At 43.5% G+C, this 14,741-nt stretch overlaps 1 protein-coding gene across 2 annotated transcripts in view; it reads left to right on the forward strand.

Moving 5' to 3' along the window:
* CTDSPL (CTD small phosphatase like) overlaps positions 1-14,741 on the forward strand; it is a 126,905-nt gene that overhangs the window by 93,631 nt on the left and 18,533 nt on the right. Inside the window, exons 3-4 of one of the 2 annotated variants that reach the window (XM_035278484.3) lie at positions 4,842-4,874; positions 12,236-12,337. In XM_035278484.3, coding sequence (XP_035134375.1) covers positions 4,842-4,874; positions 12,236-12,337 — 135 coding nt within the window. The remainder of the gene's footprint in view (positions 1-4,841; positions 4,875-12,235; positions 12,338-14,741) is intronic. The other variant, XM_035278485.3, reaches the window with a different exon arrangement.

A 14,741-nucleotide genomic window follows, 5' to 3' on the forward strand; every position in this document is an offset into this window, starting at 1 on the left:
AGTTTATATTCTTTTTATCTTACCACTTCGAAATCTGATGTGTAGCTTACACTTACAGCACATCTTAATTTGACCAGCCACATTTCATGTGCTCAATAGCCACGTAGAGTAGGAGCTACCATACCAGACAGCGAAACCTTCTTATCCTCATTCACGTGCCTGTGCTGAGGAAGAACCCATCTCTGCTTCCGTGACTGTCACAGCAGGACAAAGGAATGTGATAAATCACACTGGCTGTTAAAGTTTTCACTGAGAAAACTCAGAAAAATATGCTTCATTTCAACTTACATTTTGTTGGTTAAAGTAAGTCACAGCCAGGCACAGTGACTCACACCTGTAATCCCAACACTTTGGGAGGCCGAGGTGGGCGGATCATCTGAGGTCAGGAGTTTGAGACCAGTATGGCCAATGTAGTGAAACCCCATCTCTACTAAAAATACAAAAATTCACTGGGCATGGTTGTGGGTGCCTGTAGTCCCAGCTACTCAGGAGGCTGAGGCAGGAGAATCACTTGAACCTGCGAGGCAGAGGTTGCAGTGAGCCGAGATCGTGCCATTGCACTCCAGCCTGGGCAGCAAGAGTGAAATTCCATCTTAAAAAAAAGTAAGTCACATGACTGCATCTAACTTCAAGGGGAATGGAAGTGTAATCTTCCCACATATTTAGAAAGAAACTGGAATTATTTGATGGACAGTGCTAATGACAATTACAGTAGGTGACAGTTTCTGATGCAACATCTAACATATAAAGGAAGGTGGAAAATAAAGAATTGGGCGAAATAAATAAGGCAGATTAAACAGAAAGAAAGCAAGAGTGACAATGTTAATACCAGATAAAGCAGAATTCAAGCATTATACAGGATAAATGGGGGCACTTTATGGCAAACTAATACATGAACTGTATAGTAGCCCATAAACCTTTATATATAAAATCAACAGTGCCGCCAAAGAAGAAAACTAAACAGGATAAAAACCTGTCTTCTGAAAATAAACAGCAAACAACACAGGAAAATCAATGGTAGGTTCTGGCTAATGGAATAAGCCAAGAAAATGAGACAATTGGTATAAACATGGAAAAGATAGAAAATTAGTCTTATTTGCAGATGACATGATTGGTTTACAAAGAAGACCCAAAAGACTCTACCAAGGTTGATTCAGATCATTAAAAGATTTTGATTTCTCACGTTTATGAGAAATGTGTGTGCTGTTTCTGGATAGAAAGGCTTAAGTTCCTCCGAGACAAACAATGTCAAAGAATAGCCGAGAAACTTAGAAGAAAACAAGGAAGACAGCTTGCCTTGACAGATATTAAACCCTATTCTGCATGTTGGTGGAATATGTATGAGGGGTTTCCCCTGTGATCGGTATTCCAGGCCCAGATTCTGATCTCTCCTCTCAGTGTGCATTCCTCACACTCTCCCTCCCTCAGTTTAAAAATCACTGGGGTAGAGAATTGCTGTAAGTGAAGAGAACATAGTTTGTACCCTAGGCCTGTAGAGGGGAACAAAGAGGAGAATGGCTGCTATTTAAAAGTTATTTAAGGCCGGGTGCGGTGGCTCAAGCCTGTAATCCCAGCACTTTGGGAGGCCGAGGCGGGTGGATCACGAGGTCGAGAGATCGAGACCAACCTGGTCAACATGGTGAAACCCCGTCTCTACTAAAATACAAAAAATTAGCTGGGCACGGTGGCACGTGCCTGTAATCCCAGCTACTCAGGAGGCTGAGGCAGGAGAATTGCCTGAACCCAGGAGGCGGAGGTTGCGGTGAGCCGAGATCGCGCCATTGCACTCCAGCCTGGGTAACAAGAGCGAAACTCCCTCTCAAAAAAAAAAAAAAAAGTTATTTAAAAATAGGGTCTATGTAGATGAAATGATAGGGAGAAATGTCATGGCCCCCCTGGAAGCTTTCCTGGGTTACTCAGCTGCGTCTGTCGGGAAACAGAAGCCTTTGAAGACAGTTCCTCCAGCAAAGCTGAGCTCACTTGGACTTGGTGTTCTTTCATGAGCTTCCTTCTATTAACATTCGTCAAGATGGCTTTTTAGAGAATTATGATAACTTTGAGTTAATATAGTTAATCCAAAGTGGGAGTGATACATTATTTGCATAACAATTGAATGGTCAGCCCAGGAGACCAGACGCCAGAAAAAGAGCCCTGTCAGAGTGGGGCGGCGAATTCCCAGAGGAGGACCCTCTGCCTCTTGCACTCAGCTTGATCAGGACAGAACACAAAGCCTAGGCCTGTTAGATGTGGAAGCAGATTTCAGGTCCAGTTCTACTGCCGAGTCCTTGGGTATCTGTGCCTCTAGGAATTCAGCATGCCAGAGGAAGAGGGAAGGCCATGGACAGAATGGGACAGATGACCTCTAGGGTTCCATCCACCCTGCATATTCACTTTCGCCCTGGAGAAGTGGAGATTTGGAGCCTTTGAGTTTCCAGCTGCTTCTGCAGCAGTGGCTTATGGCAGCAGCCATTGCCACCATCACAGCCACAACTTGGACCTACAGGCCAGAAGCTTCCAGAGGCTGGGAGGAGTCAGCACCCCAATGGCAAAGACCACGGAGGACCTCTAAGGGCAAGGACATTGTAAAACAGATTGCTGGACACTCACAAATACATACATACCTCATGGTGTATATATACGCATACATGCGTGCAAGCTTCTAGGGTCATTTTCAAGCCCAAATGTCTTTCTGGATCACCACCTTTGCCTGCTCGTAGTGGGCGTCTTGTCGGGCCCTGCAGATGCATCGTTGTGGTCTTTCACATTAATGTGCTCATCTCATCGGAAGTGTGTTCTGGAGGTGTACCTCTGTGCAAGGCTGTCTGCACTCTCCCGCTAGAGCAGCGCTTCTCAACTGGGGATGATTTTGCCCTGCAGGGAACATGTGGCAATGTCTGAAGACAGGTTGCCACTAGAAGGGGAAGGAGCGTCTGCTGGCATCTGGTGAGTAGAGGCCAGGGATGCTGTTAAGCACGCTGCAACAATGAAGACGTCCCTCACAAGAGACTGTCACTAGTTCTACTCTAACGTGACCCGGCTGCGTGTGGCAGCACACACCTGTGGCCCCAGCTACTCAGGAGGCCGAGGCAGGGGGATGGCTTGTACCAGGAGTTTGAGGCTGCAGTGAGCCATGATCACACCACTGCACTCCAACCTGGGTGACGGCAAGACCCCGTCTATAAAATAAAATAAAAATAAGGAGACCCAATAGGCTTCTGGTTTAAATCACGTCCACCAAATACTATGCAGTCGTAAAGCAAAAAAAGAGGTCATGTCATTTGCAGCAACGTGAATGGAGCTGGAGGCCATTAATCTAAGCAGACTAATGCAGGAACAGAAAACCAAATACCACACGTTCTCACCTATAAGTGGGAGCTAAACACTGAATACCCATGACACAAAGAAGTGAGCAGCAGACACTGAGGCCTACTTGAGGGTGGAGGTGAGGAGGAGGGTGAGGATCAAAAGGCTACCTATTGGGCCCAGTACGTAGTACCTGGGTGACAAAATCTGTGCACTAAACCCCCATGACATGCAGTTTCCCATATAGCAAACCTGCACATGTACCCTTGAACCTAAAATTAAAGTGTTTTAAAAAGTGTGTCCTCTACCAAGTATGCCTGTAGGAGTTGTGACCTCCTGAGTCCCAGTATGAGGCATAATATTATTTAAGAGCTTCTGAAATGAATTTCTCTGTGCAAGTTCTTGAAAACTTCAATTTATTTGATTGCATTGTCTGTTGGAAAGCAGCATAGCTCTGCCTTGAATGATGTTAGAAGAAAGCTTAAAATCCTTAAGCCCGAAATCTGAAAAAGGAAGGAACCGTGGAGATCATCTCAAGAGGAAATGGTACTTGCTCTTATACTGCAGAGGTGATTACTAGGGGTTGGACATAATCAAGAAGTTACCCAGTGGTTCTTAGCATCAAAACAGAGCTCAGAAAGGTGCCAGCGGCTGCCATTGCCAGCCATCAGGTTTGGCCCCTTCACATGAGACCTCATTATCACTGAAACCCTCTTAATAAAAATGGACACATCTTTTCAAAAATCCTTCAGTGTACAAGGCATGGAAGCAGGGCATTGCCTTAGTAGGCCATTTAAAAAAAAAAAGAAACAGAAACTGGAAATGCTTAATGGAAATAAACTTTTTTATTAGCATTTATTAACAATGCCATAATGAAGTGTTTCCATCAATTAGGTTTGGAATGGCTGGCATTTGGGGCTGAGGAATAATGAGGCCTTTTCTTGGGGCCTAGGTTTTCTTAACACTCCCTGTAGATGCAGGTTTTATTCCCCTTAAAGGAGAAAGCTGTCCCCGTGTCTGTTTCCTGGGAGGGAACTTCTTGTACCTTGCCTTGGTCCCTCTCCCAGTCTTCCCCAGAGAACCTCCTGGAATGACTAGCGGGTCATTGTCATCTGCTGAACGTGTCTCCCATTCCCTGTATATGAGATCGACTTAGTCTTTTTAGGGAAAAACTTGCTTAAAAGAAAAAACAAACAGTTATTAGAGGGAATCAAGTCTTAAAGCATGAGTTTTTATTTTTGTTTTTAAATTAAGGATTGCATTCCTGGGAGTAAGGGAGGTGCTATTTAAATACACAAAATGGTTTGTGAGCCTCAGGAGTCCCGCCTGGCTTGTTAGGAGAGGGGGTGTCTGAGATACAGAAGGAGCCTCGCCTTAACTGTGGAAAATTTTCCGGTTCCTCCTGTTCATTAAACACCACCAAGGTACAGAGAGTGGCAGATCCTGCAGCTGCTGTGCTCGAGAGGGCTTGAAGTTTCTTTTGAGAATATGATCTTCTCTTCAAACCTGACAATGATTTTTTTTTTCTTTTTCCTCAGGGTGACCAGAGGCAGGTCATTCCCATACCAAGTGTATGTATATTTATCTAATTTTATTTATTAAAACAGTCATAAAATCTTGTGGCTTTGGGCCTACTGATATATAGGATTTTTTAAATGTTATTGCTTATGTTGAGTTTATCATGTGGTGTAAACAACTCTGTTTTGTTAAAAAGAAAACTGAAGCTAGATTTTAAACTGAGAGAGGAAGTTCTGTACAGAGACAATTTCCTTTCTCAGGAACAGCAGGGCAGCCAGCATTCATTAACCCAACTCTCATTTTTCCTTTCTGAGAAGGGGCTCCAAGCTGAACAAGCTGAGGTTGCTCAGAGCCCTCACCCACACCCCACCATCTTAGCCTCAACTCCATAGATTGGCGGGAACGTTCTTTGCCCAGACATGGTTCTTTGCAGCAGGTTCAGTCCCAGGTGACCATACCATTTCTAACTTCTCAGTGTTGGTAGCATGACTGGAGCTCCGAGATCAGAAAAGTCCCCCTGATTATATTCTCTGAACTTGCAGGGCCCACCCCACCGGCCTGCTGTGCTGAACCTCTGCCCCAGCTGGGCACTCCCTGAGGCCACCCCTACTTCTGTTGTCAACTCTGAAATTTGTTCCACCCTCGCACAGTCCTGCCCCAGCCACCCCTCACCCTTCTCTTCCTCCTGCTCTGCCAGCAGAGTTACCCAGCCTGAGGCTGGTCAGCAAGAAGCAAACTGAAGACTGACCCCCAAAAGAAACTTACAGTTGAGATGTCTGTGTCCAAACAAGACCTTTCAAATAATCTTATGTCCTTAGAGAAGGATTTAGGTTTCAAAGTGTGTCTATAAATTTATTTTTTAGTCTGCAAAGATTATCAGATTCAGATTATTTGATTCAAATCTGTTCATTTCTCTTTCCTTGGAGATTTTCACATATTTTTCTGGGAACATCCAATAGACACAGCAGTCTTACATTGAAAAGAGTGGATTCCATGCATACAGGTTGGCTCCAAAGGCTTTGGCAGTACATGTCACTTACAAATTGCCCAAAAAGTTTATAGTAATTTCATTTTCCTCAAAACTCTAACTCTTCATTGACTAAGAAGTTGCAAGAGTTTGTGGAGTGGTTCTGACTTTGCCCCTATGCCTGAGGGCTGGGCTTTGTTGGGAAAACTGGCTTTGATCAAAAAGACTGACTTAGCAACACAACTTTTTATCCAGCGTTTGTGGGAGATGCCCAGCAGAGTTAATACCAGAAAACTCTTTAACCTTTATACAAAGTAGTTTTTGATACTTTTTTCCTTCAAAGGTACCTACATTAAACAGATGGCAGGTACCAGCACTCCTTCTACCTTCAAGATTACTATTGCTGTTTTTCCATAAAGCTCATTGGCAGCCATGTGCAAAGTTAAGTGCAGAACAAAAGCACTTGTCAGTATTAAAACCCCTCTGAAGAAACGGATCCTTTTTCCACAAATCTAAACTCAGCCATGTACAGAATTCTGAAATAAGATAAACAAGAAGAAAGTCCCTTATGTAATTGATCCTGGTAATAGATCAATAAACTGCCGACTGTCCTACATGTGAGATGTTGTTGGCTCAGACCATGTGAACCTCTAACTATTTGCCCGAAGAAACAGAGCTGAGCTAGAGGCACTTGCATTTTTGAATGATGAGCTCCAGAAAAGCAGTGGGTACAGTGTGATCTCCACTGCCTGCTTTGCATATAGGATTGGTCCCAGGTCCATCCAGGGCCAGCTGGACCCTGGAATCAAGTCTTGGGAGCCCCTGCAAAATCTGCACCTACCTGGAAAGGTCCCAGATTACATAAGCAGAGTGATCCTGGCCTTTCTGAACCTCTGGGGGACCTGGTCAGTGCTGGGGGACGTGGTCAGTGCTGGGAGCCCTGAGAGCATAGGGTGCCATACACAGGACCAGATATCCAGGCTTGTGCTGAGCCTCCAAACCAGGTACCACAGCCTCCTGAAAGCTTTCTTCAGGCGCTGAAGCTGGAGAATGCCTCTAAGCCTGTAACCAGAGCAGCTCCAGCTGGGGTCCCCATCTGTGCCTGGCACCTCACCCCTCTTTTTTCATTTGTGTACTGCTCTGTTTCTATATGTAGGTTTGGTTTTTAATTTTTTACTAACCGATAATTCAAGCTCATGGGTAATTTTTAAATATTGCAAGATTTGGGATTAACACCTGTGGAAATATATACGTAAATGAAGTTGAAAGATTAAGGTAAAAAGAAAATATCCCTCAACATAATCCTGCTACCTAGAATAACCACTCTTAATGTGTGTCATGTATCCTTCCATAAGTTTTCCAGACAAACACAAACATACTTATATGAATGAAGTTGTGTTGTATTCACCATTCTGCAAATTGCTTGTTGTTTCTAACAAGATGTCTTAAACATCTTTCCAAATGTTAGTAGGTATATATCTACCTCCTTGTTTTATATTTCATTGATGGCATTTACTTTATTTCCACTTTTATGCAATTACAAATATTTCTCTTAAAAATCTCCTCATTTTGGCCGGGCGCGGTGGCTCACACCTGTAATCCCAGCACTTTGGGAGGCCGAGGCAGGCAGATCACGAGGTCAGGAGTTCCAGACCAGCCTGGCCAAGATGGTGAAACCCCATCTCTACTAAAAACACACACAAAAAAAAATTAGCTGGATGTGGTAGCGTGCACCTGTAGTCCTAGCTACTCGGGAGTCTGAGGCAGGAGAATCGCTTGACCAGGGAGGCAGAAGTTGCAGTGAGCCAAGATGGTACCATTGCACTCCAGTCTGGGCAACAGAGTGAGACTCTGTCTCAAAAAAAAACCAAACAATCCTCATTTCTGTGTGCTTGTGGACTTGTTTGTGATCAGTTTCTATTTATGGAAATGCTAGGTCAAAGGATATAATTGTCCTCCAAAAGCCTATGCTAATTTTCATTCCCATGAAGTATCTGTGAGATTGCCTCATAGCCTTACTGAAAATGATTATCAAATGTTTCAATCTTTGCTCATCTGAAAGTAAAGAATGGTATCAGGCCAGGCGCAGTGGCTCACGCCTGTAAACTCAGCACTTGGGGAGGCTGCAGAGGGCGGATCGCTTGAACTCAGAAGTTTGCAACCAGCCTGGGCAACAGGGTGAAATGCTATCTCTATAAAATATACAAAAAATTAACCGGGCATGGTGGCATGTCCCTGTAGTCCCAGCTTCTTGGAAGGATCATGAAACCCCATCTCTATAAAAAATCCAAAAAGTTAACCAGGCATGGTGGCACGGGCCTGTAGTCCCAGCTACTTGGGAAGATTGCTTGAGCCTGGGAGGCAGAGGTTGCAGTGAGCCGAGATGGTACCACTGCACTTTTAGCCTGGCCTAGAGAGCCAGACCCGGTCTCAAAAAAGAAGATTGGTATCAATTTATTACTTTGATTTGCGTTTCCTTATGACTCAGTTTGAACAGCTTTTCACAAGTTCATTGGCTATCTTTCTTCTTCTCTATTCATTTCTTCTCGTTTTTTATGCTGTGTTGCTTATCGTTTTAAATTGTAAGGCAATTAGTACTTTTCCCCAGATGTCTGATATATCTTTTGGCCTTGTTTATTTATAATTATTTTGGCCACAAGGAAGTTTTAGTTTTATTTAAGTAAATATTAATGTCATCCTTTATGTTCCTTAATTTTATATTTTCTTCTAGTATGTTAATGGTTTCACCATTACACCTTCAAATCTTTGATCCATTTGGCATTTATGTCGGTGTAAGGCATGAAGTAGGAAACTATCTTTTTTTCCCAAGTGGCTACTCAGTTAGCCCAGCACCATTTGTTGAGGAATCCTGTTTTCCACACCTAAGGAGAATGACATCTTTATCCTTAGCATCAGTATCATTCGCCTCCCGACTGCCGGCCGGGATTTACTAGGAAGCTTCATGGGCTGTTTGGTGAAAGGCATTGAAAAATAAAAGATGCAGAGGGAAGGAAAGTTTGAAACCAAGTGTGGATGGTTAAGGCTTGAGGTGAGCATTAGAATGCCTCGGCCCCAGTGAGGAATGCCATCGGGCTGACCTGAGTCCTACCGACCCCACACTTTGCTTAAATTACACCCCACACTGATGCCCACAGACAAGATGCTGGCAGCATAACTGAGCCATAAAAATACTCAAAGGGGAGACAACTTGTTTTCTAACAGCTATGTTCCTATGCTGTTTGCCTAAGGCTTTTAATACAGCGATAGTACACTTCTTTCCACGAAAACATTATGAAGAACATACAAGCACGGTAGCTATTCCAGTTAAAACCACTCTAGAGTTCCTCTTGCTCCCCCCCATGTTAGGCCCTGACATCTGCCCTGAGCTCTGAGGGCTTGGGGAGCACAGCGTGCAGACCCTGAGCCTGAGAAATCTTAAGTAAGGAAACAATAATCCAATGTACAGGAAGAGGTACTGCATCTGTAAGATTTATGAGTTTGTGGGGTGGGCACTCCAAGAGGAAATAAGCTCAGTGTTAACTATTCACGGCTGCCAGTTCTCTGCCAAGGACAGGAAATTTCAGATTTACTCCCAGGAAGAGAACAGGAATGAATACCATTCCCAAATCATGGATGACAAGCCATGGTCCCTTCCTTCTCCACGCACCACCCAGAACTGCTCTTTGTGTACATTTGAACAAGTCATTTTGTATAAGAAAGACCTTTCCTGATATGACTGGTATGTCTCTTGTTCTTCCGCTTTATGAAGACCTCAGAGAAAACTTGGTTCAGGACATTTCTTAGGTAATGATTCAAGCATCACCTGAACAGATCAGTTGAAGCAAAAAAGCACTGTGTATTGTCATTATATAGCATCCTTACATTTCCAAGGACCCAGCTGTCCCAAAGAACTCTACCCATGGGCTGAAGAATTTGCATTAATCTAAAGCCCAGCTCCCAGGAAGCTGTATGCATTTAGGAAACAGCAGAGGATTAATGGAACCTCCTAGCCTGTTGCCCCCCAGCTTGGCCTTGTTCCCTGCAGCACAAGTTAAAATCAATAGCTTGCTTAATATGAGTCTCACCCTTCTCATCCTTCTCCAGCTTTTCTTTCTTAGACAGTACCGTGAGGGGTTTTACTTACCGTAATGCTTGTAAAGTGTGGGTTAACTGTGCTAAGAAAGTAATCTTTATTCTTGGATTTGGAAAATGAGCCACTTTTGGGAGATCTTTGATGTTTTCAGAGATGCTAGGGATAGAATTTCTAGATCCTTATTTTCCAGGCTAACAATTAAATTAATAAGTTAAAATGTTTCAGTAGTTTATAAACCCATAGGAAAAGAACTGGATAGATAGTAAAGCAAAAAGGGAGACATAGAAAAGAGAATGATTGCGTTTTACTCTCAGGTGTCTATAATCTTTACAATGAGAATGTATTTTTATGTTAACCAATTGTGTAATAAAAATTAAAACAGGCCGGGCGCGGTGGCTCACACCTGTAATCCCAGCACTTTGGGAGGCCGAGGCAGGTGGATCACGAGGTCAGGAGATCGAGACCATCCTGGTCAACATGGTGAAACCCTGTCTCTACTAAAAATACAAAAAATGAGCTGGGCATGGTGGCGCGTGCCTGTAATCCCAGCTACTCAGGAGGCTGAGGCAGGAGAATTGCCTGAACCCAGGAGGCGGAGGTTGCGGTGAGCCGAGATTGCGCCATTGCACTCCAGCCTGGGTAACGAGAACGAAACTTCGTCTCAAAAAAAAAAAAAAATTAAAAGAAATTTTATTCTGGTCACAAGCATGCTTTCTGCTCTGTTCCAAACAACAGAAATGACCCCCACCCTCTCTACTACCTTTACTTAGCTCCTCACACTCTGCCTTTTTAAAACACCCTTTGATACAGAACTTTGCAAATTTAATGTTTTAAATAACCTGCTGACTCACTGGTTTGTAATAAAGGATAGAGTCCTTTCTAGGTCCTAGAATTCCATGCATGCCTCCAAGGTGCATCCCCACATCCCTTCCCAGTGCTGCAGGATTAGGGAGGATTGCTTCCAGCTGAGAGAGGTGGGAGGCCGTAAAAGCTTTTAATTCTGGATGACGTTGGCAGGAAAGAAACACCCATGCTGTCTAGAGAGAACCCCTCCGAAGTTAGAAACACTCGTGTCTCCACATGTAGCCTCTTCCCGGGCAACCCTGGACAGTCCCTCTCTGCCAAGATGATCATTGTACTTGCGGATGTACCCAGCCTGTTGACTGCCTGTGTTACATTCGCTGTTGAACCAGCTGACGTCCAAAATTAACTTTTGGTCATTGACTAACTTTCAGCTTGAACCAAAAAATAGAGGAAATAGCCATGTAAAAGGAAATACAATTTGATTTCATTTTTTTCTTGTTTTATTTGATGAACGAAATTGTCCATTCTTCAGGGGCTCAGAATAGATTTCCTTGTGTTTTGTTTTGCATCAAATATTAAAGAGAGTATGACCTTCTTTGCAGGTCAGAAAATTAATTGTTAACACTGGATATTTAATATGCCACAAAGCAGACTAAAATACTTAAGATCATTTCTAGAATGAGGCAAAGCCTAAAGAAATAAATACTCTAAATTTAGTGAGGTTGGTGGAAGATACTTAGCATTTTATGGTTGGCTGAAGATAGCTAGCATTTTATTAACTCTTTATGACTTCTTTATCACAAGATTTGAGTCACCTGCTGCAAAGACACATAAATAGATTGATTGTTTGGTCAACACACAACATGTGGATTAAAATATAACTTTCAGAGGCAGAGAATCCAAGAGGTAAAAATACCACATTTGCTCAGTATTACACCAGTGTGGCAGCACAAGGCAGCAGTGTACCTGATTAGTTTTGTTTCCCAGTGTTGGGGTAACTCTAGACTGTATTTCGCTGGTGGGCCTATAGTTCCTCTTCAAGTTTTTAAAAAAATCTGTCACTAAAAAGAAAAATCTATGTGTGTGCCACAGTGAATTTCAGGCAAAATATGACCCCACGAAACAGACCTCCATTTAACTACCTATTATAATTAAATACCCATTCTTGTGTGATCCATTTCGATACTAATTGTAGCCACCAATATATGTTCGAGGCAAAATGCTGGGTGTGTTATTGCCATTATAATTGCTAGGTATTGTTGTCCCAATTTACAACCAAGAAAGTGACAGAACTGATGATCAAAACCAGGTTTGTCTGGTTCCAAAGCCGAGGACTTCGTAGTGTCATTCAGATAGTGGCACAGTATTTGGTAAAACTTCGGTTGCAAACGATTTATTCCTATTGTTCTTGATAAAAGTCCATTATATGCTTGACCAGGCATTTAAATGTCTGTTTTCATTTATCGCCTCAATAATGTCAATAGCGTCAAACAGTACCGGTGGGTTTGTCTTTTGCATAAAGGTAATACTGATTTATTTTTCCCTTTTAGCCACCAGCTAAGTACCTCCTTCCAGAGGTGACAGTGCTTGACTATGGAAAGAAATGTGTGGTCATTGATTTAGATGAAACATTGGTGCACAGTTCGTTTAAGGTAAATCAACATAAAAAACAATCTGGATCTTTGTGATTTGATAAGAGTTGTATGGGAAAATGGAAAATAAAAATGTATGACTTCACTCGTCATGGAGAAATCCCAGCAGCTGCTTATTAACCCAGGTGAACATTAACGAAAGTAGTTGAATATTAACATAATTAGTTTGGAAAGAAAACACTAAGCTACCAACATCACTGGGATCATTCTTAGGAGGTTTGCACTTTTCAATATATTCTAAACCCTGCAGAAATACTTTTTGGGTGGCACGAGGGACTCATGCGCCCAGGACACTGTTTGTATTTGTCAAGATGACCCAGGTGCTATGTGTTTTATTGGGACGGGCAGGAGGGCTCTGTTGGAAACTGACAAATGACTGCGTATCCTGGAGATTTTCCCAGATCAATTTTTGAAAGATGCCCAACTCTGAAGAAGAATTCCAGACTTCAGGGCATCTGAACAGATTCATCCACTTACTCTGAGCATCTTCACGACAAGAAGTGGCTGGAGTTTTTTACAAGCTTCACAGCTAAATGAGTACCTACCTTCGGGACTTGCCTCCTGAAGGGTGTGGAGGTGACACTCTTCCTTCCTGTCACCTTCCCTGATCTCCATCTTCCTGCTGGAGAAGCCGCAGAAACGGCCTCCATGCAGGAAGAGCTGTGGCAACACTGTTAAAGATTGACTTAATTAACCTTTTTTTTTAAATGTGAAATGAATTGTTTAAAAGAGGCAAATGATGAAAGTTTGGAAATGATGGGTTGGTGTGTTGGGGAGAAGAAGCAGGTGTTTAGGATTCTGGTCTTGTTTTCTTTGGGTTATTTCTGGTGATGGGACTGCTCTATCATATACTGCACGCCTCTTTCCCCTCCAGCCTGGGACTCCCCTTCACTGAGAGACTTGAAGGTCAGCATCCGTGATGGGGCATGTGTCTAACATGAACCATAGTCTTTCCTTACAAGTTGTAGGAAGCAGAAGAGCTGTCAAATATGCCTGAACACCTTTCTACCAGAAACATCCTTCTTTGTCCTCACTAAACGGAGACCTTTTTGGATAGGACAAAGCCCGTCTTTGAGTCCTTTGGAGAGTGGGGAAGAGACCACACTGACCTCTAGCAGTGAGAAATGGCCTTGTTCTGGCCACTGGGGCATGCAGAGATTACCTCATTCCCTAGCACTTGAGGGCCAGGCCCTTCCAGCTTTGGTCCAGGGGATATGGTGACCTTGTGTCTCAGCTCAACCCTAGACAGCATTGGAAGCCGTTTCTCCCCCATGGGCAAGTTGCTCAGGACTTTTCCAAGTCTCTGTGAAAGAAAGCCCTTCAGAGCAGGGGTTGGTTGCCATCACAGCATAGAGAACTTCCTCCCAAGCAGCTGTGGGAGTGTGGGGAACACTGGCCAGATGACCCGATGCTACTGAGGGTTCCTGGCTCGACAGGCAGGGCCTTGGCACTCCCACTGTCTCTAGGGCCTGCTGAGAGGGCATTGATGCCACGAGCTAATGTGAATGCATCTCCTTTCTTCCCTCCCCTGGCCTGCCTACATTTGCAACCAGAATATTCTTTGTGTTTTGTAAAGTTCTGGGCATTTCAAAGCCCTTTGAGAATCTGAAAGCTATGAACCCTCTCCCCCTTGAAAACGTTCGTCTGTACAACACACAGGCTCATGGATCCCAAGAGAAGAACCCTGGCCTCCTGATGGTGTACCAGGGCCTCCTTTACACCAGGAGAGGGGAGAGGAAGGACGGTGCTTGCTGTGAGCTGAAGAATGATTTTTTCTTTCTTAGTATACCCTGTGGAATGTGATTCCATAATCTAATGCCTTGGGAGAGTCTCTCTTTTCGGTCTTTCCTTTTGTTTTTTAGTACGATTCTGATTTTAGCTGTGAAATTATATGATATTGAACTCATCCTTGGCCTTCCAACTCTGGGAGTAAACAGTGAGCTTAAGCCAAGCACTTAGTTAATGGTGCCGTGATGCAGCATTATCCACGCTTTGCTTTTTTGTTTTGTTTTGAGTTTATGTATCAGTGAAGAGGGTTTGTGTGTACTGTGACCGGCTTAAAAGCAGACCTCAGTTCAGAGTCTGACTGGAGATGCTGTCCCCCCACCCCTGCCCAGTGGCCACCCCACACACCTCCTCGTTCCTTCTGGCTCTCCCCTCTTGTCCAGGGGTTTGCAGGCTGATGATTCGGTTGGGCCTGTTCATTTAAGTAGTTTTGTACCTAATTTGTGGAATTCCATTGAGAACTGTGTGTACGTTCATCACTGAGAACACGATGACTGCTGAAGAATCTTATTTGCATGTTAAATGTCATTAATATTGTGAAAGAGTTATTTTAAATATCCAGAAGTTTGTGGGTGTGCTAGATGTTGTGTTCATCGGAGCAGAGCAGTATAGGGTGGGC

This window comes from Callithrix jacchus, chromosome 17 (genome assembly GCF_049354715.1).
Source record: "Callithrix jacchus isolate 240 chromosome 17, calJac240_pri, whole genome shotgun sequence".
In the NCBI taxonomy this organism is placed as follows: Eukaryota; Metazoa; Chordata; class Mammalia; order Primates; family Cebidae; genus Callithrix; species Callithrix jacchus.